Source organism: Prunus persica, chromosome G1 (assembly GCF_000346465.2).
Source record: "Prunus persica cultivar Lovell chromosome G1, Prunus_persica_NCBIv2, whole genome shotgun sequence".
NCBI lineage: Eukaryota > Viridiplantae > Streptophyta > Magnoliopsida > Rosales > Rosaceae > Prunus > Prunus persica.
Window position 1 is genome coordinate 29,464,947 of NC_034009.1, and position 23,981 is coordinate 29,488,927.

Below are 23,981 nucleotides of genomic sequence, written 5' to 3' on the forward strand. Positions count from 1 at the left end.
ATATATATTCATGATGTAGAATCAATATATTCAGAAAAAATAAACCATTCATTTGTCTACTATTTTAGGATTTAATTGTCTACAATTATTACTTTGAAATTTTCTATTGTAGTGGGACTAACCGTTATAATAAATAAAAAGCTAGAGGTTAAGGATTTTAATTTTATTTATTATAAAAATATGGTAATCAAACAAAATTATCTCAAATGCTAGAACTAGTGAAGGCCTAACTTTTTAGTCTTTTTACTTTTGGATTGGTGAAATTTTGGGTGGGGTTGGGATTCGAGTATGAATAGAATAGGAGAAAACGACAAAGACAGACAGAATCAGATTCGCGTGGGAGGGCTGAAACGGCAGAGAGGTCTATCTCTACATTTAGATTTGTGGGGGCACTTTTTCGCGATAAGATTGGTGAGCGGTGAGGGCTGTTTTAAACAGAGCCACAAAGCTTCTGACACGTGTTCGACCTGTGTGGCTGTAACTTTTTCGTTTTTTTCGTTTTTCTTTTTTTCTCCTCTAATTAGCTACTTGGTTTTCTGTCCACCCGTTCCACTACTCTTTGTCGTGCATGGGCAACTTGTCAATTATTGTCAATTTTAAGCCACCCTTATTTTCCTGCAATGATTAACAGAAAAAGAAACCTAATAATTTCAACAGCCACCGGATTATAAGCATTTTCCTTGTAATTTCAACAACTTTATATATATGTTATACACGTCACGTGTGGCAAACATATGGAAAGTATGAATCAGAGTAATTTTGCTAGTTTTTAGTTTTTTGCAGCTCATAAAAATACATATAAAAAACTAAAGCAAATAGCACAAAAGAAAGTTTTTCCAAACACATCAACTTGACTTTCAGGTCAGTAATTTTATGTTTGAAATTCCGTGATAACATGATACTGTGTACCTGTCTTCCTCTAGTTTAGCGTATCATTGTATTAGAAAAAACACATCTATTTTATTTTGAAGAGTTTGTAACTCAAGTAGTCAATAATCTTTATTTATGTGTTTGAAGTCATGTGCGAATATCGTTGTCGATATATTTGTAAATAAATAAAACCAAGAAGTTTGTGGAAGGTCAATTAGACCAAATCCCTTAGTAATTGGATTCCTACTCACCACAATTCATAAGATTTTTAGATGCCATGCCAAAATTTCAACACTAACTTTGCTAGGATTCGGGAACATATAGCATATTATATGTGTAAAGAACATCTAGCCAGTTTTCTTTATTTGCTTTTTGTGATTAAGAAACAAAAAAGAGGGGAGCGAAATGAGGGCGTGGAGGATTTAACAACATTATCTGTGACTTGGAGATGTGCCCTTTGGGGCCGCCCTTGAGATTAGTCAATCAATCCCCACTCCTTAAGATATTCCTTGCTCCTTGATGAAGAAATTGAATTAAATTAATTATCGGCCTGCCATTCATGTTCAACACTATTGGCACTGTGTAGGTATTGGGTTTCATCAGCATCACTTGGATCTGGAAAGAAACGTGGGATAAGTTCTAACGCACTAAAATAATTCTTGTATCTTATGGACTATTTTGCAACGAATGAAAGAATCTGAATATGTTCATTTCGCCAAATCATCTTATTTTTGTCAAACAAAGCTTCTGGGAAATCTCAGATATATTCAGATTATATTATTATTTAATATGAAGGTATTTATAAAGAGGTATAAAAATACGTTAATTTTGAATACAATTTTATTAACTTAAATTAAAGTTTAACGAGCATGTTAAATGTTAAATGTGCATGCATGGTGTTAATATGAAACTTGTATTGTCATTTCCTAGACTTTAGCATAGGTGAAAAATTAGTATGTGAAGAATTGTTACAGGACGTGTTGGCACAACTCACGTAAAATATTCAATTGGCCTATTCACAAAAATGAAATAATTTGCTTGAACGTCGCACACAGGGGTTCGAACCCTTATCCCGCTTCCAACTTCTAAGCCTCTTAGCCACCACGCTAGTCATCACTTTGTGATTAGTGTCTATCGAATCTGGTATTTATAACTCTTCCAAGTTGTTTCTCAAAATATAAAATAATTACTTATTGTTCTATATTGTTGATCAAATATTTAATTACTTAATATAATTTATTTCTTTTCTATTTAATCCATTTAATGTTATTGCTTATTTTATTATTCATTATAAGTACTTACATTACTAGATTCTCCTTCAAATTGTAGCTTAATTACTTAAATCTCTATAATCATTTTCTTTATTTTCTATTTAATTCTTCTTTGGATAACTTTATTTATGTTCTTAGTTAATTTTCAATCTTCACTATTATTTTTTAAGCATGATAAAGTGCTTAATTTTCATGACAAATCAAGTTGGTTTACATCTTTAATTATTTTTTAATTTTTGATAAATTATAAATATAAGAATGTGTACCATGTCATGATGTCCAATGAATAACGTGAAATAAAGTTACTCGTGCATCTTACCATGCAACTTATAAAGTGTAAAATATTGTAGTAAAAATGATAAATAAATTACTAGAGGGTGTTTAATTTTCTTTCATTAATTACTCTAGATTTTCTAAGTCATAGAGTTTGTCAGCTCGCAATATAATCAACTTAAATCACTCAAACATGCTATGCTATGCATTTCCTTCCAATCTTTTGTGTTAAAATAATAGATGATTGACGAAATAAACTTTTTAAAAGTTTCATTAAAAATTTCCATGTATTTATCACAATTTCCGTGGTTTTTATCCAATTTTTATCGATATCGATATTTTCTCGATATTTCCATCGATATTTCCGTGTTTTTGAACCACCGATATTTCCGAAATCCTCGATATTTAAGACCTTGATAGTGAGGGTACACATAGAATTAAAGTAGTGAGTAAAAATGCTCTCATTTTGAATATCAAGTCATAAAGACTTATAATGCTTAAACGCTCGTTAATACGGTTGTTAATAGAAATGAATAATCTGAGAATCAAGGCCCCTCCATGATTACTAATTATTATTCTTAATTAGCTATGAAGATGAAACGTTGGTGACTGTTGGGCACTTGAAAAGCTCCAATTAAAAATGAAAATTAGGTCAGCTATTGAAAGGTTTTTTGATAATCATAACCCAATTATAGTCCGGATGGCTTTTGAGTTAGGAGAAAGGAAGCACCAAAAATGGGCTGAGGCTAATCAGCAACAAATAATAAAGTTTGGCTACTCAAGACTGAGGAGTTCCTCCTTATAATTAATGTAGTTTTAATACGTATTAAATTTTTTTTAATTTTTTTTATTTCTTTTTTATAAAAACTTTATAAATATTACTGAAATTTGACTAGTGTCAAAACCACATTAGTTATAAGGAGAGCCTCTTCAATTTAAAAAGCCAAACCGTGCTCATAATTTATTGTATAAGACGTAACTTCACCAAGGCAATTTAATTTGTTTAGCATTTTAATATGGTCTGCAATGTAACGTGTTCCCCTCTTATCTCTTTGTCCAATCTTAATTTGGCCCATATGCAATCTTCTTCTTCTTGGGCTGAGCTCTTTTTTGTCACATGATTAATAAAATCAGAGGAAAATTAATGAAATCAGTGCAATTAAAGTGCATAAAGTTGGCGTGCAATTAGCATGTCTAACTTCCTACCGATCCTTGATTTTTGTGATGCTAACTAATTAAGGTGTTGTAACAACTTGTTGGTCACTCTTTCCTTCCTTTTCCTAGTCGATTTTTTTTTGGGAATGGAGCGAGAGAGAGGAAGAGGCCAGGTCAACACAAATGTCCCGATTATATTTTTAGCTTGCGAGAGAACTCATTCAATTTCTGATGAAATTGAAAGTTGGATCAGGTTGAGAAAGGCAGATGAGCACGGGCTGGGCCCTAGCAGCTTGCTTCTTCTGGCTCGATCGTGGTTTGCGTAGGCGTACCACTATTAGGGATGAGACCAGCCCAATAGACCTGGTATATGTGATGTATAATATTTTGTTTGATGGACTTGTGCTTGTTCTGGACCTCTAAGCAAGCCATTGTTCTCCAAGGGGGATACTGGCTCGGACAGTGGCAGATCTAAGAATTTTTCAGGAGATGTGCAATATTTAAAAGGCTAAAAATTCGCAAAGAACTCAAGAAATGTCCTAGGTTCAAGTCCTAACATCTGTGTAGTGTGTTAAAAAAAAATGCTAAAAATTTAAAAAATAATTTAGACAACAAAGTGCCCTTAGAATTTTAACAAAACTAATGTCATTCATAATTAAAACAATAAGAGTTTTACTTCTATAACTAATTGATTATAGTCTATATGGAATATCAATTAATATGAATAAAATCCTTGTCAGTGACACAATTAGTTTACCAAAATTCATATCAAATATGAACAAAATCCATTTCAATTACATAGTTAATCTAACAAAAGTCAATACCCATTAATCTAACCAAAATAAATGCCAATTATGTCATATTCGGGGATCAACTCCGTCGTAGCACGATATTGTCCGCTTTGGGTCCTCCCCTCTCAAGCCCTTACAGTTTTATTTCTAGGAGCTCACGACCAACTTCTCAATGGGTCACCTATCCTGGGATTGCTCTGGCCCCCAACTCGTTTAACTTCGGAGTTCCTACGACTCCGAAGCCAGTGAGCTCCCAAAAGGCCTCGTGCTAGATGGATGCGGGTGTGCACATATAAGGCACATCATCCACTCTCCGTTGGTTGATGTGGGATCTTACAATCCACCCCTCTTAAGGGCCCGACGTCCTCGTCGGCACACTCGCATCACAAGGCAGAGTGGCTCTGATACCAAATTGTCACATCCCGGGATCAACTCCGCCGTATCATGATATTGTCGGCTTTGGGCCCCCCTCTGGCCCTCACGGTTTTATTTCTGGGAGTTCACGACCAACTTCCTAGTGGGTCACCCATCCTGGGATTGCTCTGGCCCCTAACTCGCTTAACTTCGGAGTTCCTACGACTTTAAAGCCAGTGAGCTATCAAAAGGCCTCGTGCTAGATGGATGCAGGTGTGCACATATAGGCACATCACCCCCTCTCCGTTGGTTGATGTGGGATCTTACAAATTAATCTAACCAAAGCACATGTGATTTGGAGTTCACGATATAAAATTACACGTGATTAAAAGTTCAGGGTAATTTTCGGTGAATTTTTCGGAACACATATGAGTTTTTAATGAATTTTTTAAGTTAGGCCAATTAGAAATAGACATATTTCAGCTTGCTATTGGACCATTTAAAAAAATTCAAAATGAGAAGCCCTGATGCGGAGCCTTCTTCTTCCTCGAATTGTAGCTCTGCAACTTAACTTCACATATTCTAGAAAAACTTTGAAAATTCATAACTTTGGTTGTGAAGCTCCGATTGATGAATCGTTTTCTCCTACATGCTCGTGAGATCGAGCCCAACAATCTAAGGTAAATATTCATGGTCTCATGTAGCAACAAACAAAACAACGTCTTTGAGGCATTTAGTCGAACAATTTGTGGTCACTAGCAAATGGGCAAATTTTGGCATCCCCAAGGAAGCTTGCGCCTCTGTGGACCCGCCAGTGGGCTTGGATAAGTTCTTTTCTATGTCTCAATTAAGAGGACTTCAATATTCTTTCAATCATGTGTCTAAGGCTTAGAAAGTACGAACAATACCTAGCTAAACAGAAAAATCGATGTTGTGGTCAATGCTCCCTTGATTGGCCTCGAAGACCTAATTTGGACTCGAGATAACCCCGAATTGGGTTAGGACTTTGTTAATTCGGGCCTAAACAAACCCTTGTTGTCAGTTTAATAAAGCCTTGTTCGGACCTAGAACCCTTGTTCTGGGCCTGTCAAGTAATAACAGCTATAACAAAATATTCAAATATAAAAATGCAGGAAAGTAAATTACTGGAAAGTAAAATACGAAAAAAGATAAATGACAAGAATGTAAAGTGCGATTAAGGTAAAATGCAAAGAGAATAAAGTTCAAGAAGCTAGAGATTTCTTTATCTAGCTCCAGCATGATAACAAGTTAAAACGAAAGCCAAATATTTCGCCATTTAGTTGTTTTTAAAGAACAAGTTACAATATTAAGGAGATTGGAGATTTCTCTTATCCAATTTCCATAAGTTTTAGTTGTTTAGAAGAAAACTAGATTGACTTTTTAAACAAGAATCATACCATGAAGATGGCAGAGCAATAAAAGATAAACGCAGGAGTTGTCAACTGGTTATCTGGGCAGCAAGTTGGCTATTTGAAAATCTTGAAGTTTGTTCAAGTGTTTATAAGATGTTACATCTGATTTTTGGAGAGATAGTCCTCGAGTGTTGCTGTTGAGCCTCTATATTTATAGGCAGAAATTTCGAATTAATGACGGTAAAGGCTGGAGGACAATACTCGATTGTTGTCCAAGGTTAGTTGCAGATTTGTCCTCGTGAGTCGATCCATAGGTGGGAGAAAAGGTATCTCAGATAAAAATACTGGATTCAAGGGATATCCCTTTGATTTGTCATCCTTTCGCAACTGGAAAACCAGTCGGAAGACCGCTCATCTCGGTTTTGGTGTTAATCAACCAGCTTGCTTCCTTGCTAAGAGAGACGACAGTCAAGTCATTTTTAATGGCGAAAACCCATCTTCAGAAGGTCATGTGGGTCAACTTGGTAACAGTTACCCATTTTCTAACTGTAGTGTAGGTTAAGACTGGGGTTTTTTCGCGACATGGGCTTTTGAGTGGATTTTACCAATTAATGGCCCAAATCCAAAAAAGCCTTTTTTGTTGGTTTTGAAAGAAAGAAACTGGGCTTGGGTTTAATGTAATCTTGTTTGAAAAACAAACCAACTTTGGCCCATTGTATTTTTGCATGCATGACTATGGAACACATTGTATTTTTCATTTAAACTCATAACCACCTTTAACAAAATAAAGATTGAATGCCACTATACCAAATAGTCATTAACTTTCATAGTACATATCTATGTCTACGTAAGATGACAATGATGGCAGTTCCAGCATTCGAAAGTCAGCTGGGCAAATCTTATATACTAAACTCGATGGTACAAGTGAATTTCATTAATAAACATAAAAAAGTACACCTAGTCAAGGAGGACGTATTGAGGCTTGCCCTTCAAATGCATCTCTATCCATAACTAAAAGTTCCACAAATGCAAAAACTAAAACTAAAATCAAAAGTAAATGCAATACAAAATAAAATAAAACAAAACCATCGATGCTTAGAACTCTTAAATTCTTAAATTCTTAAATTATTAATGCATTATCGATATTATTAGAAAACTCTCCTTCATCCCTAATTAAACCCTAGAATACTCAATCTTAAATTAAAACTATAATTAAAGTTATATAGAAAATAGAGGGAGAAAAAAGATGCTGATGTCGTGTAGCTAAAAGATAGAGAAACAAGCTAATGTCGCATAACCAAAAGAAAAAGAGAGAAAAGATATAGGACCACCTTAATGGCAGAGAAGATATGATATATTGTTTGCTTTTAATTTTGGACCCGACTTATAACATATGTAGGTATTCTTTTTAAGAAAAAATTTGGGCTGGACAAATATCCAACCTGCTATGTGCACAGAACACTAAAATCCTAAAATCCTCCTCTTTCCCTATAATTTTCTTTGTTGGCTACTTGTTTGTTGCTGCTGCTTCTCCCCTACAACTCATCTTCATATCTGAGATCATGTTATGCAGGTGTGGGCTTTGTAGTTTAATGGTCCATTTGGACTAATACCTGATCCTGGATCACTTGAGCATGATGCATGTTGGTGGCTTGCTTCCCCAATCCCACGCTCTACATGTCCCCTTTGTTGGTTCCCCTGAACCTGCTTCTTCTTCTGGCTGCGGCGGTGGCATATTAGGTGGCGGCTGCTTGTTGTTTCTAAGAGCATCTCCAGGAGAGTCTTCAAATTTTAGCTAAATTCTAGCTAAAATAGCTAGAAAGCTATTATCGCAAACTACTTAAAAGGTGTTTCCTCCAGCAATGTTCTCTATCTTGGTTAATTTGAAATATGTTATTATTATTTTCTCTTTCTCTTGCAAATCAAATATATTTTAAAAAAAACGTAGAAACCCAACCCAACCCCACCGACCTCTCAAATGTCTCTATCTCTCTCACCGTTTTTCTCTCTCCTCTAGTCAAATTCTCTCTAATCCTCTTGTATTGGGCTTTTATGTAACTCTCTATGATAATGACATGTTCATTCATTTGACAAAAAAAAAAAAAAAGAGTAAAATACTTTGGCATGTGTCAGATATATATAATCAATTTAAAAGTTTCTGATCATACGCCTTTGAGGCCATGATTTCATCAACAATAAAAAATTAGCTGTTGTAAAATCGCACAAGACATACCATAAGCTCATTAGTCAGAAGACTGGGATCGTTACTCTTTATCTCTCGAATGCTAATAACATCCTGTTGGCTTGTTGCTGACCATAAAAAGTTGTAAGATAAAGAGTTGTAGAATGGCATTACATGAACGCATGCATTCAACTCAAATGGTTTCAAACTCATGTCATTATCAATCCCTGATTAACATGGATATTCTAAATTCATAGGGACCAGTTCATACCAAATCATGCAATTCATATGCAAACTGTGCAAAGGAAAAGTTGGACCTGTACATTGTTATCGTGCCTCAAACGAACACCACTTAATTTTGGCTATGGCAAGGTTCAGGCCCAAGGGAAACTGGGAAAGCTATGCACCCTTGTTTAATTCACAACATCAGTAGTCTGAGGCAGTGTGTCAGTCATCTTCGTCTGACCTTGATAAATATATCTTTTGAACATTCTATTTATGAATCCATGCACGTTCGTATGTGCCAAGTAGCAATTTCAAGAGATGTATATACAATGTCTTAGCAAACTTCAAATGTACCACACACTGTCGAGATAAAGTCATGATAAAACTGCAAATAAGCAATTAGGTAAAGAACATGTATTTCTTATCCTAAATGGAGTTGTGACTGGTGTCATCTCTGCAGCCAAGTGATGTATATAGCCATTTGTTCTATATCATTGTAACCATTCTAGTCACAAAGCATACATGCCTCCAGCACAAGTTCATGGTGTACCTTCGCTGCTGTAAATGATTAGAGGCACTGGTATATGTTGAACAGTAAGTAATATCATGATTAATATTTCCTCCAGATTCCATAAACATAAAGTCCCATTTTCTTTCTTTGTCAAAGACAAAGTTATGAATTCATTAAATCATAAACTAATCAGAGAAATGAGAAAGATCTTATCTGTTAGGCAATTTATCTTCATTGGCTTATAGGCCTTGAACTTCTTCCTCATGCATATGGACAAAATCCACAAGATTTAATAACACTGAGTTTCCCTATACCAAACGATTACATGTCTGCCAAATGAAATAAAAACTGAGACCAACCTTTAGGAGACTTTGAAAATCGTGGAGAATTTTTAGAGGAAAATTGTCTAGTAAAAAATTGATACTAAAGATTTATATTGCTTATTTTATGCTATGTAGATAATCAAGTGATAGTGAAACACTCTCCTTTGAAGGATCTAGTCTGGCCCCCACCCCAATTCAGTTGGTTTGTTATAGAATATATGTAATGCCAATACAAATTTGGATAACGTCCGCATTGTTATAAAACTAAGAAATTGGAGAGGGAATTGAGATAGAGAGCATAGAAATCTGATATTTTTATTAAGATTTTTGTTTTATCTTTTACAATGAGGAGGATGTCTTATTTTATAGGTAAAGATTATTGCCTCCCGTGGATGTATAGTTTGCTCTCGAGGAATGATGGCAAACAAGCTTCATCATGATGTCCTTCATTATTTCCAAATGTGTGGGCTCCACTCAAGACTTTACAACACACATACAACTTCAAAATTGTGAAAATGTATTTCACTAAAACTCCAACGCCTTGAAGGATTGTGGTGGTCCCCTTTCTTAGTATATACTATGGAACGAACAAGTGCAATGCTAAATTGCCAAAATCTCATGCAACAAATAATCTTGTATTCCATATTCAAAAGCCGGCGCCATTATTCGTGCATAAATATTACCGTAGAATCAATCATAACTCTCTTCCTTTGTGCTAAAGGGGGTTGGTTGGCATTTTATAAGCAATGAACTCTAGAACTCCAAATTTCATATCTCTTATTTATCTTCATGTTCTACGATAGTGATATCATATTATTTGATTTCATCCATTATCTCAAATTTAAAATTCATGAAAAACGCCTTGTTACTTAGGCTTTAATTTTTGCTCTCACATACATTATTTTGATTTATGGCCAGGCACTCAAAAGTCAAGACTGACTTTGGGCTTTGGATGATGATGATGTGTCAGTGAGAGAGCCAATATAAGGTGTGACATGACCCCTGGCCCGCAAATTTTTGTTAACATTGTGTAAATGAACTTCAGTCCATATCCTAGAAAGGAAATTTCCCTATAATTATGTTGTGGCCCCCTCAAAACAATAACCACTTGGCAATGGAGACCTTGATTCTTAAAAGGACTTGAGGTTATGTCAATGGCGGATTCCCCCTTTTCTATAATATCCAGCAACCATATAATTAAGCCAATTTCTCCAATAGTCAACGTCCAATAGTCCTGAGCAAAAAATAAACTAAATAAATAGTTATTGCGTTTCATTGGGTAGTAATTCTGTCAAATAATTTTTCACACGTGAAAAATCATAAATAAAAGCACGTATTTGCCAAATTCTTCCGCTACTACTATTTAATTGATTTATTTATAACTGTAATTTTTTTATTTTAGTTTTATTTTATTATTTTTTTCAGCATATAAGAATACACATAGAATAGAAGAAACTTTTCTAAGATATGAAAACATAGAGTTTTATTTTGATTCATGTGACTGATTGAGTACACAATTATTTTAATTTTCTTTAACTAGTTTTATGTTTGACCTCCATTATATAGGGGAGCCACACAATAGCTGGCTCAAAGTCAAAGGATTAATGGGGAAGTTAGATGGAATTGCCTACCACATTGAGTTAATTAAACCCCTTATATATCTTTATAATAATAATAAAAACATGTATATTCTAGCTAATATGGTTGATTATATATATAAAACACGAGGTATTTCCCTTCTTCTTCTTTTTTGGCAATTTAATCAGTCCAGATAGATTAGGTTGTCAAATTCGCATTCTAGTGCCCTATACATACGCATGTGGCAACATGCCGAGGCTGTGCGAAGTCCACAAAAAGTATTTTTGTCCGTATAGTTTGTCACTTTTATTATTTTGGTCTTCGTAGTTTTATTTTTGTCAATTTTGTTTTTGTAGTTTTTTAATTTTGTAAATGTTATTCTTATAATTTTCAATCCGAAGTAATTCAAGGATACGTTTCAATTTTTGTCAAAATTTCTACAAATTCCGTTAAGTTTTGACCACATGCTCCTCACGTAGAGGGTGTTAAGGTCCACTTGAGCCAAATTCCTTCAAGTTCACTCAAATTTTAACCCAGAGATGCAAATGTTTTCAAACCCCAAAACCGCACCTAAAGTGAATAAGAAGAGTTTCAGCTTGTGTTTTACCGTTAGATGGGCTTGAGTAAACTCATACCCCTCCATGTCACACGTGATCAAAACTTATTGGGATTTGGAGAAATTTAACAAAAATTGAAATGTATCCTTGAATTTAGGCCTCATCATTTGGCCCGCGGGCTCATAGGCCAATGGGGACCCTCCCGGGCCATTGAAAAAAAGCCCAACCAGGCTCGTTATGAGCTTTGAGATGGCTCGGCCCGCCTTGGGCTGGGCTATGCTTGGGCTTTAGTGTCTGAAGCCAAGCTCAGCCCATAGGCCTGGCCTGATTAAGCCCAAGAAAGCCCGGCACGACCCGCCCCGCCCACAAAAGCCCAACCCGTTAAGCCCGCATACACATATAATTATGTATAAATAAGAGTTTTAGATTAGGATTATATCACTAAAATCACATATATAATTTGTTTCATTTCATTTACTTTTCTTTACTCATTCCTAGTTTATAATTGATGATTATCATATTAATTTGTGTCAATTATTAATACAACAATTATATATATAAATAAGATGAACAACATATCATATCACCAAATATAATTATATCACGAAACATAATCGTACCACCAAATATAATCATGTTTTTCTTAAATACATCACCAAACATTTGCATATTTATTCATACCATCCTTTTAAAAATAAAAAATTTTGATACTTATTATTTTTTTAAAATTATTTCTTAAAACGTATTACGGTCTAATTATGTAATAACCTCAAAAATAATACTTGGTTTTATTATTTTTGTGGAAAATCTTATTAAGTTGTGTGACTTTATTGGGTGTTTTATGAATTTGGTTTGATGTGAAAATATTGGAATTAAGTGAGTTTAATCTCAAATTTGGACTAAAATGCCCTCATGATTATGTTTATGATTTTTTTTCGAATGAAGTAGGCCCGTTTCGGCCCAGCCCGATGGGCTTGGGCTTTGAATTTTCTAAAAAAACTCGGCCTGGTATTTTCTCTTTCCTCTTTAAAGCTCAGCCCAAGCTCATTAAATTTGGGCCGGGGACGAGCCCTACTTGAATTGCTTCAAATTGAAACAACATGAAATTGACAAAATATAAACTACAGGTCTTTCTTCATTTGCATCGAACAGTTATATATACTAAACTCAGTAAGTTATTACCTTCAACCATAAATGGCAAGTGGTTGGGATATAATAAATTGTCATGAAACCCCAATGTAAGGTCCTTGGCAATGGCAGTCAAAGGCAATGGGTTGGGGCTATGGTCTAAAATATCGATGATATCGGAAATATCGGTAGTCCAAAAATATGAAAATTTCGATGGAAATATAGATGATATTTTGGTTTTTTCAAATTACAGATATTTCGGAACATAGCCATACACATATCGTATAAATATCGACGATAATATCGAAAAATATCGATGTCGATAATTTCACTCACACTTCAGCAATATTTTGTCAAAATATCGGTGTAATATCCCTAAAATATTGATGTAAAGGGAAAAAAAAAGGGAAAAAAAAGGGAAAAAATGGGAAAAAAAAAAGGAAAAAAGGGAGGAAACAAAAAACACAAAGGAGATTTGAACCCCTCCCATTTTACTCCTCCAACACCTTAACCACTATATCTCACTTATGTTTTAGTGATAATATGCTAAAATATTTATATTTATATGGGTGACATGTTAACAATTACATGCAAAATGATTTTGGGGATTTATCATTTGATGAATACTCTTCACAATACATTTACTCTACACATAGAGATGATGAAGATAGTGAAAAATTTGAACCTCATAGGAACTCTATGTGGTACTAAGTCACTCATGTATCTTACCATGCAATGTATAAAGTGTAAAATATTGTAGTAAATCATTATATATAAATGATTATGGTGTGTTTAATCTTTTTTTCATTAATTACTACATATTTTCTACACTCACAGTGTTTGACAGCTCGCTGTATAATCAACTTAATTCATTTAAATCCATCATGTAATGCATTTCCTTCTATTTTTTTTTGGATAAACTAATAGATAATTGACTAAATAAACATTCTCCAAAGTTTCAATAAAAATTTCCAAGTTTTTCTTACAATTTCCGTGGTTTTTATTCAATTTTTATCGATATCGATAATATCCTGATATTTTCATCGAAATTTTCATATTTTTGGACTACCGATATTTCTGATATCACCGATATTTTAAACCATGATTGGGGCCAACACTCTGGCCAGCTCTATTTGATGGTAATTTCTGAGGTTGATCACATAATTAGCAGCTGCTGCTAATGGCAAGTGAGTTAATATACAAAGGCAAGTGAGTTAATAAGAATTATTTTATTCTGTGAAGTTGTTATAAATAGTCTAGTACAAGAGAGCCAGAGAATTAGTCACAATATCTGCACAAAATAATTTGAGCTGCCATGAGGCGACCTTTTGTTTCATTCTTTTTGTTCATAGTCGTAGCCGCTCTTGATGTCATTTTATCATCTAAACCGCCGGCGGCGGCAGCAGCATCAGCAGCAGCTGCTAATTATGTGATCAACCTCAGAAATTACCATCAAATAGAGCTGGCCAGGGTAGTTGGCCCCGAAAGCATTGCCTTTGACTGCCATGGACAAGGACCTTACGTTGGGGTTTCAGATGGTACAATTCTCAAATGGCAAGGACCTCGCTTGGGTTGGATTGAGTTTGCCTTCACCTCCCCAAACAGGTAAGATCTCTTCAACTTCTTGTTGGTCAACCGAGAGATCAATGAAAACAACATTATGTAAATGTTTACAGCATTGATCTTACTTCTTGTTTTTATCCTTTATTTGCTAATGGAAAATAGCTCCGTTGCGAAAATTCCTAGCATTAGTGTGAGTTCGTTGACCGCGTAAGGGCAGATCCATCTTGATGACGAATTCCTCGATAATGAGAAATAGAAATTGACTTTGCAAGTATTGGTGAACCAAACAAAAATCTTCATTTTGTAATTCTTAGATTTCTAGTGTTCTTTCGTTTGGTCGCAGTTTTGAAGTTTGGGGTTATGCTTTACTAGTTACCAATCGGGCTGTGAGGCCTCGTCTCTACAGAAGTTGACTTTTTTGGGTACTAAGCGAAGTTGACTTTTTTGGGTTGACATATTATTTCATCCATAAAAAAAATAATATGTTTTTCTTATGGATTTTTATTAATTTTTAAATATGCTTCTTTCAACAGTAATACTTTCAGGTGTTATAAAACTAGAGGGAGAAAATGTAGAGAGAAGTGATATGCTAAAGATAAAGCTTCACCATGTTTATTCATCTCTTAATCTTTGGTAGAACCACCTATTTATAGGCTTACAAGATAGAAGATTGAATACCATCATTTACAATATACCTATAGGTTACAAGTACTAATTACAAATACTTAGTGCATAGGTTACATAAAATCCAACGGTGGAATATTAAGAGGTATGGTGGTCATCCACCAACTCATGCATTTACAACACTCCCCCTTGGATGTCCACCATACAATGACATTGTTTCCTCATTAAAAACCTTGCTTGGAAAACCTAGTCGGACAAAACCAAAGCGAAGGGAAAAAGAGTGAAACTTTCTTCTGAATCATTGATATGGTGTTGGATGAGCTTATATTGCCTCGTTAAAACCTTGCTAGGAAAAACCCAGTAGGACAAAAACCTAGTCGAAGGGAAAAAGAGTACAACGCGCATCTGCCTTGAATGTAGTAGAATTGGGATGCTCCCCCTGATTAATATCTCTCCTTCTCTGATTTGAGCAATACAATCAACATTGTCTTCATACATGATCATCTATCACACTATTCAACATGCTTTTCACTTTTCAAATGATTGAAATCTTTAGGAGTATCAACAACTAATTTAGTAGTTAGAATATGTTACAACAATATCAAATTTGAATTCAAAATACTCAAACTCTTAGTGTTAACTCTTAATTAAGAATATTGTGGTACTTTATATCCTTCAAGAGGTTGCTTCATCCGATATATCTCAAATATTTCATGAGCTTTGCGGATTTCCATGTACCATATAGTCTTAATAAATATGCATTTAACACATACTATAAGTTCTGCGTTAAAGTAACAACCGCACTTATAGAAATGTGGATGCATTTACGATGAGATTGGAGACTAAAACCACATGTCTCTCCCAGGAAACCTTATGTCATATTAGTGATCTTATTTCACTTCACAAACACCAATTCGTAACCTTCATACTGAGCATTTGTAATTTGGTGTTTGAGTTATAGGTTCAATATCCAACTCTTCTTATTTAGTGATAAATGGAATTGCCTATTTCCATTTTTGGCCAATCACTTAACTTGTCGACATTCATGAAACGTGATTTAATATAATCATAGCCCTTGATGATTGTAGTAGCTACTAATAAACCAAATGTATCATCAATTTGTGATCCCACAATTCTTATGTGCATGCGCATGCATAATTTATAATCATCTCATTGCTTTGGGGTACCAATGCCTCTTCAGGGGCTTATGTTGTCACTTATGGGACAAACACCTCTTTTACAATGAATTATTTAGAATATGTGGATCATAACCTCCTATAGAGCGTTATTTTTTTATAGGGCTTGAATTTTTCAAATAATTTCCACTTCTAGGGAGTTAAGTTTTTAGAACCTATATTTCTGACATGCTTCAAGCATGCATTATATATATAGTCACCATGTTAATGGATTGTGATACGAGAATATCAATCCATGTTAGCATATGTACAACTTATATATGCATTATCTTGATGAGACAAAAGCGGATTGATTCAACACTATTTCACGACGTTCTTTAGGAATTGTCATTTCTCCCCCTAACGGCGGGAAAATTGTCTCAAAATGTAGAAAAATAAACTCACAGTTGTTATCAAATATGTGACCATTTTAGTAGGCACATTCAGTAAAACTGGTGAAATGATCCATAATTAGATGTTGTATAGGCTCACAAATATCCCCTTGAATTATTTCAGGAAAGATGGCTCAAAGTCAATTTTTTACTGAGATGATCTTATGACAGCTTTTATTTGTGAGCGTTCTTTGTAATGATATTGTTGGACAAGACAATAATTTGAGTCTTTAAACGATGTCCTTACAAATTTATAAAAATCTTATGCATCATTGTGGGACATGGATTGCCAAGATAGTCATGTCACAACATAAAAGTTATTCGGTCAATGAACTTCTAGTTCATGACATCATTATCTTCAACTATAATAGTTGTGTAATATTGGGGCCTCAAGAACTTTTGGTTCATAACATCATAAACTTCCTACCCACAAAAGAAAGTAGGAAGTTTCTCCAATAGACACCTCTGGCTATCAATATTGGGGCGGTAATACAAAACATTACCATTGTAAAACGAAATTAATTAATAACTTAACATAAATAAAATAAAATATAATAAAATAAGTAAAGTGGTATAAACAAGGAATAAAATAAATCAATTAAAGATTATGAAATTTCAAGATAATCCAATATTAATGTGGATTCAATATGTAGATAAAACTACAAGTTTAAGAATTGGATTTCCAACCAATTCAGGTTCATATAGGCACAAATAAGTAATGAACTTCAAGTTCATATATAGTATTAAGATCCATGAAAAACTATGAACTTCAGGTTCATATCAATATATATTCGAAACTTCAGGTACGAATACGTAGATCTAAATAAATTGAATTAATAGTTGTGCTTTGAACTTCATACTCAAATCGATGTATATGCACTCGAAACTTCTGGTTCAAGTTCTTGACATATGTAGGCCTTATGGAATTCTGATTTTGATTAATACAAAATCGAGGAGTTTTATGTCCTTATGTGCTCTTTAAATTCGCGGAACTTCACGCCCTCAATTATTTGGAATCAAAGAACTTCAGGTTTTGATTCAATCAAAAGGACTCTATATCCTAATCTAGTTATATGATGAGGATCATGGAACTTCGGGCCCTTGATCTTTTGTATAATTCAAACTCATCATAATAATTAAGATCATACTTAAAATTAAATAAACAAACAAATAAAAACAAAAACATAGCATTATATTCATGTGTAATAAGAATAAGAATTTTTTTTCTTAAACAAGCATGATGAAGTCTGATGGTGAGTACAAAGAAACTCTATACCATGTGATGACTCTAGCTCATATAAGAAGAAAGAAAATTCAGAGAAAGAAAACATACCAAGAGCAATGTCGTGTTGATAACGTGTTATAAAACTAGAGGGTAAAAAAATGTAGAGAGAAGTGATATGCTAAAGATAAAGCTTCACCATGTTTATTCATCTCTTAATCTTTGGTAGAACTACCTATTTATAGGCTTACAAGATAGAAGATTGAATACCATCATTTACAATATACCTATAGGTTACAAGTACTAATTACAAATACTTAGTGCATAGGTTACATAAAATCCAACGGTGGAATATTAAGAGGTATGGTGGTCATCCACCAACTCATGCATTTACAACATCAGGTAATTTTTATTATTATTTTTGAACTACTAAATTTTTTTGTTAATCAGGCCAAGGAAATTATGTGATGGGTCAACCAACGCAACGAATGAACCCATATGTGGTAGGCCACTGGGCCTCAAGTTCAACCCCAAAACTTGTGACCTGTATATTGCAGATGCCTACTTTGGGCTCCTCAAAACAGGCCCTACTGGTGGAAAGCCGGAGGTACTTGCCAGTTCTCTAGGAGGGGTGCCCTTCATGTTTACAAATGCTCTGGACGTTGATGAAGAAACAGGCATTGTCTATTTCACAGACACAAGCACTGTCTTCCAAAGAAGGTATATTATCTAACTGCTTACTTCTTATTCTTTTTTTTTTCTTCGTCCCGCAATGTGTCTAATGATCTGAACCGTTTATTTTATCTTTTTTGAACTTTGTTTTGATCGTAGGGTATGGATGCAGTCAATCCTAGACGGTGACAAAACCGGGAGGCTACTAAAATATGACCCTTGTACAAAGGAGGTGACAGTGTTGCTTCATGATTTGGCTTTTGCAAATGGTGTGGCTCTAAGCAAGGACAAGTCTTTCATCCTAGTAGCCGAATCTGCCCCCTTCACAATCCACAGGCTTTGGCTTCGATGCCCCAAAGCTCCTGCCTTTGAAATTTTTGCCCAACTAGAAAGGCCTCCGGATAATATCAAGAGCAACAACAGAGGAGAATTTTGGGTTGCACTCAATAGTGGAAGAGGAGTTAAGGAAGTAGTGAATATTGAGACCTCGGACAAATGGTTGAATGTAAATGATCCTGTAGCAGCAAAGTTTGATGAGCAAGGAACAGTTGTGCTGGTGTTGGATGGAGAAGGCGGTCCAGCTCTGGAATCTGTTAGCGAGGTTGAAGAACAAAATGGGAATTTGTGGGTTGGGTCGGTAGTGAAGCCTTATGTTGGTGTAGTTAAGTTTCAGGTATAGCATATAAACATGTGATATTCTGAATTTCATAAATTCATAGGCATAGCTTTAGCCCTATAGCCTATAGCTTTTATTATTGATACATTTCTTTCGCAATATAATCTGCTTGAGATTTAACTTCTACACGCAAACGGCTTATAACTCAAGTAATTAAGAGTAAATTACTCATACATCCACATTATGAAATTTAAATTAACCTGGTAATATTATGTGCTCATTCTTTCACCCAGACCCGAGTCTTCTACCCTTCACCTATTTCTGTTCCTTCTCATTGGCAACCACCAATTCTTACTATACTAGAGATCCTAAATCTCTAAATTCTTACTATACTTTAGAACTCTCTGTTTTCGTGGCCAATTCTCACACATACATCTGTTCTATGTATGATATCAAAGAGGAAACAAATTCACTAAATGTGAGAAATGGAAATCGACATTTGCCTATATTCAATTGTAGTTTGAGATATACATGGCAAGAATGTAGTCATGAACAATGATGACTGATGTGATTACACGAGATCAAAGATGGTCTCACCTGAAAACATGAAACCATTGTTACGATTTTTTCTTTCCACCTATAATATATGGTACCATAGAGTGTTAATTTATCAATCCCACGAAAGCAGTCATATAGCCTTCTCTAGCCATCTTGGCAATCTCAATGATGATTTCATTCCAAGCCTGGTAAGGAACACCGAATACAATAGGTGCAGCAAGAACATGAAGGATCCACTGTTGATCAATACCTGTTAAATATATAAAGCCTTCATACTCTAGTATATAAGTGTGTGCGACAGAAGGAGAGAGACAAAGGGGGAGAGAGTACCAGAGTGCCAAATAAGGCATATATCACTCCCATCGACGGGACTGTATAGATGCCCGACGCAGTGAATATGAATGTTAGAGAAGCATGAATGTTTATAGTGATCTGCAAGCAAATTTGATCCACCAAAGAAAACAAAACAAAAGTTGAAACTCAAATCTAGGTATTGCATCAAACTAATACCAGATAAAGGATAGTCAATTACCAAAGCAAGTATGTTTTCACTTATCAAGAATGAAGATATCAAAACATAGCCTACAGCGCCCAGTGATCGAACCTGGATATACAACGAATTTTACCATTAACTAAAATCTTTAAACGAGATAAACACTGCTTCAAACAGATTTAATGAATTCAAGGAAGAAGGGAGAAAACACTACAATTGTGCACAAGAGAATTGAAAGACCCCAATTTGCTCCCGACCTGAGAACATGCAAAACAGAAGGTAAACTGCTAATCAGAATGACATGGACTAAAAAGTAATCCATACCCACTGCTTAAACTAATTTGAATTACTTCATACCTCCATAAACCTCCCATTGTGAAACCAACTAAACCATGCTTAAGCTGCACAAGAGAGAATCTATTAAGCAAGTCAATAATCAATCAGTACGGTGGGAAGAAGAAAATTGTTATAGATACTAATTCACAATATAAAGAACAACTGGACAAGCAGACTCACCAGATAAGTTAAGGCTTTCACTGGACCAGACAAAACTAGTAATAGCATAGTTGTTGCCACCTAGCAAGACCAAAAAACCATTGCAATTATGTAATGCAAAGGTTATATCAATCTCTAAGTTCAAACATGGTGGGTTACGAAAATATTCACAAACCATAGTTTTTCTTCCAGTACTGATGCCCCATCTCATTGAGGTGATCACTATTGGCAACGAGAAGAAGCAGCCAAAATAATTCTGCACAAAAACCAACCTTATTGAGATAATGCGTACTAGAATGAATGACATAAGACATACGGATAACCATGACAAAAGTTCATACATAATCCCAACCAAGTACACAAGTTAATTACAGTTCCTCTGTTTTGGTTTATCTCTGCAACCAAGCAAAGCTGTTGAAACAAAGTAGCCTAACATCAACTAAAGTATCTAAAATGTTCAAATTATAAAAATCAAAATGAAAAACAAACAACTTCATGTAAAGCTCGCTGCTTTATAAGCAATAAACAGTAACAAAAGCGTTAAAGACTACAAAATAACACAATTGAAACTGTTAATTTGGGCTGTTTGTCTAAACTGATTCAAACCCATATTTCATTATAAGTCAACAAACCTCAATTGCGAGAGAATTGCTGAGGAAGTACACCAAGCCAGTAAGTGCAGCAAACATGGAGCACTCCACCAATGCTAATGTCTTCTTATAAACGACGCCGTCGGGCGATAAGTCTTCAAGCTCGGGTGAAATTTCAGTGCTTTCTTCTTCATTTGTAGAAAATGATGATGCTTGACTTGCTGATGCCCTAACAAATTTGAAGGTGGGGTTGGATAGTAAAATTGGGGGAAACGAAAAGGGGTTGGGTTTGAGATAAATTTTGGTTCTTTGAGAGGTGGGAGAGATAAGGTGAGGAAGAGGGAGAGAAGAGTGGAGAGGGGTAGTTTTGGAAATGAAGAATGATGGGGTGAGGTGGTGAATTTGCAGGGGAATCATGGAGTTCACAGAGTGAGAGCTCTGAGAAAGTGAGATTGAGAGCGGGAGAGGAGCTTTAGATTGGGCTTAATTGGCTGTGAGGATATTGGGCCTTGTTTGGTCTTGGGTTGAGTTTTGCTTGTGTTTCTACATTGGGCTAAGGGCAAATGAGTCTTTATTGGCGTATCCACCCAACAATTTCATCAGAATTACCCATGATGTAGAATTCCTTGGATATTATCATCTCAATCATGGATTCTTGAAGCCTTACTCAAAAAGTAACATTTCTCTTTTCCAATAGTTTTCGATACAAACGATATTGATATTGGTGGAGTGTGGATACGAACACAGAACCTCGAGTACAAGAATAACTCTTTTAATCACTTGAGTTACAAATTCATTTTTAATTATTAGAGTCCTATTACTCTATTTTCCAACTCTTGAAAATTGTCTTTTTGTTCAACCACAGAAAAAATTTATTTGTTTGGGAAACAATTCCTTCAATTAAAAAATGCTTACGTTCTTCTTCTTTTTTCTTTATTCAGTTACAACCGTCCAATCTAAGCATTGAATCATAAGCAAAACTTAGGCAAAGGCACATGGCATTGACACCCCAGAGAAAGTGAACGTCAGACAGCAAGCATGTCTTTTTTACAAATCTGCAGGTTAAAATTGCACTTAATCATGAGCACATTCAAAACAAAAGCAATCTTAAGATCCCCAAGACATTTAAAAACTCATGAACCGCAACGCAACAAAATAATTAATGAAGGCAGAGGCAAGGCCAATGGAAAACATCATGATTGCCACACTTCCATGATCCAACATATTTATATTAAATTAAACAAAACATTCTTTTGGTTTGGTAAAATAATTGTTTGTGTGTCCCAAACCACAAACGGGGATCTGCATGCGCTGGGCTGGCTGGGCGTGCGAGCTTTGCTATTATGTCTCCAAACCAGACGTGCTTCTGGCTCTACAAGTTTTCATTTTTGTGGTTCAACCCAAAATTATTTCAAAGTAAAACACGCAATTGGACTCAGTCAAGTTCATTTGTTATTTTCTCTTTTCTTGTGAGCTTCAAATTAGGTGGAACAAAAGGGATTAGTTCCTAACTTCCCTGTCCATTTCAAATCATTTTCTATCAGTTAATCAAGTAGAGATTGAAGCTTACCTAACTTTACTATTGGAGTCCCTATAACTGGAATCAAAATACAATAAAAAATTTCAATGTGAAACAAACAAGATACACGACTGTTCTTAACATGACTCGTTTACAATAGAGGTGCTTATGACTTATATGTTATAATATACACAAAACATAAAAAGAGAAAATGAAAAACAATCAATCAAGGAACACCCCACTTTCTGATCAAACAATGTATAAGTTGTGATGATCAAACAATGTGAATGTGATTTTTTCTTTTTTCACACATATCGGGGTCTTATAAGTTATGTTTATGACTTACGAGAGACAATTCATTTACGATTGTTCTTAGTATGACTCCTGAAGAGATTAAGAGATGCTTATAATTTATACATTATATATACACAAACAAAGGTGTATAAAAGTTGTGATGATCAAATAGTGTGACTGTGATTTTCTTTTTTCACACATGTTGGGGTCCCACGGTTTATGTTTATGACTTATGAAGAGACAGAGGGATATGAGAATCTCTACAACTCCAACTCTCCACGGCACGTCAAAGGCCGATCTCATTTGCTTTTGTTTGTTTTGATACACAAATGTGACAGATGCAACCATCGTCATCATCATTATACTTAGCTTTGCGACTTTTAGGGCTTGATTTAGCAGCAGCCTAACCCAGGTTTTGGATTTTAACACTATCTTTCATCAGCATGGACGTTCATGGAGCCTCAGATATCAGAGTCGTCCATTGCCATTTGAAGTCTCCAAAAGAGAGGCCTCGTTGGGTCAACAACATAGGCTGAATTGTCGGTGGTACACGTGGTCAATATCCACGGGAAAACGACATGGTATGAGATTGTGTCTCAGTGAATGATTGTAGAATGTCAAAAGCAAGTAGACAAATGAATATGCCTGTTTCCCTCATGCCACCTCTCATGCACTAGGTTTAAGTTTAACCATCACACCACAAAAATTTACCATAAATTTAGTGGGTTAATAATACAACAAAAAATGTAAAGTAGTGTCACCACAAGAATCGAACGTACGATTTTCAACCGCTAATGCATTATAAACTTCACATGTAGTAATAATTTGAAATCGCTTTATCACAAACATGAGAAGATGAGTGGACGACTCTCAATTACTAATGCATTATAGACTCCATATGCATCAATAGTTGAAGTCGCATATTTCCGGAAGATGAACAATTCTCAAGATACATTGTGGACTTCACATATATCAGTAGTGTTGGACATGAGAGACTTCCCTAGACCTCTCTCTGAACACAAATAAATTGATAACAGAAAAATAATTAATTTTGAGGGGATAAAAGGAAGTTGACAAAACACATGAAAGGATTGATGGATCTAGACCAGATGATCAAATGACTTTACAGTGTGACTAGGTATGCGGAGTAGGGAACTGTGGTTTGGTGGGTCTGGTT

The 23,981-nt window shown here is 35.0% G+C and overlaps 2 protein-coding genes across 2 annotated transcripts; one reads left to right on the forward strand and one right to left on the reverse strand.

Moving 5' to 3' along the window:
* On the forward strand, positions 13,907 to 19,041 carry LOC18793540 (protein STRICTOSIDINE SYNTHASE-LIKE 10). Its single transcript, XM_020556885.1, has 3 exons — positions 13,907 to 14,196; positions 18,018 to 18,287; positions 18,399 to 19,041. Exons 1-3 carry the CDS (start codon positions 13,907 to 13,909, stop codon positions 18,916 to 18,918), a joined length of 1,080 nt encoding a protein of 359 aa, XP_020412474.1. The 3' UTR covers positions 18,919 to 19,041.
* LOC18790525 lies at positions 19,306 to 21,504 on the reverse strand. The gene is made up of 8 exons (XM_007227461.2): positions 21,034 to 21,504; positions 20,577 to 20,657; positions 20,423 to 20,482; positions 20,264 to 20,307; positions 20,121 to 20,163; positions 19,946 to 20,017; positions 19,744 to 19,845; positions 19,306 to 19,663 (listed from the first exon to the last, which is right to left on the reverse strand). Exons 1-8 carry the CDS (start codon positions 21,406 to 21,408, stop codon positions 19,544 to 19,546), a joined length of 897 nt encoding a protein of 298 aa, XP_007227523.2. The 5' UTR covers positions 21,409 to 21,504; the 3' UTR covers positions 19,306 to 19,543.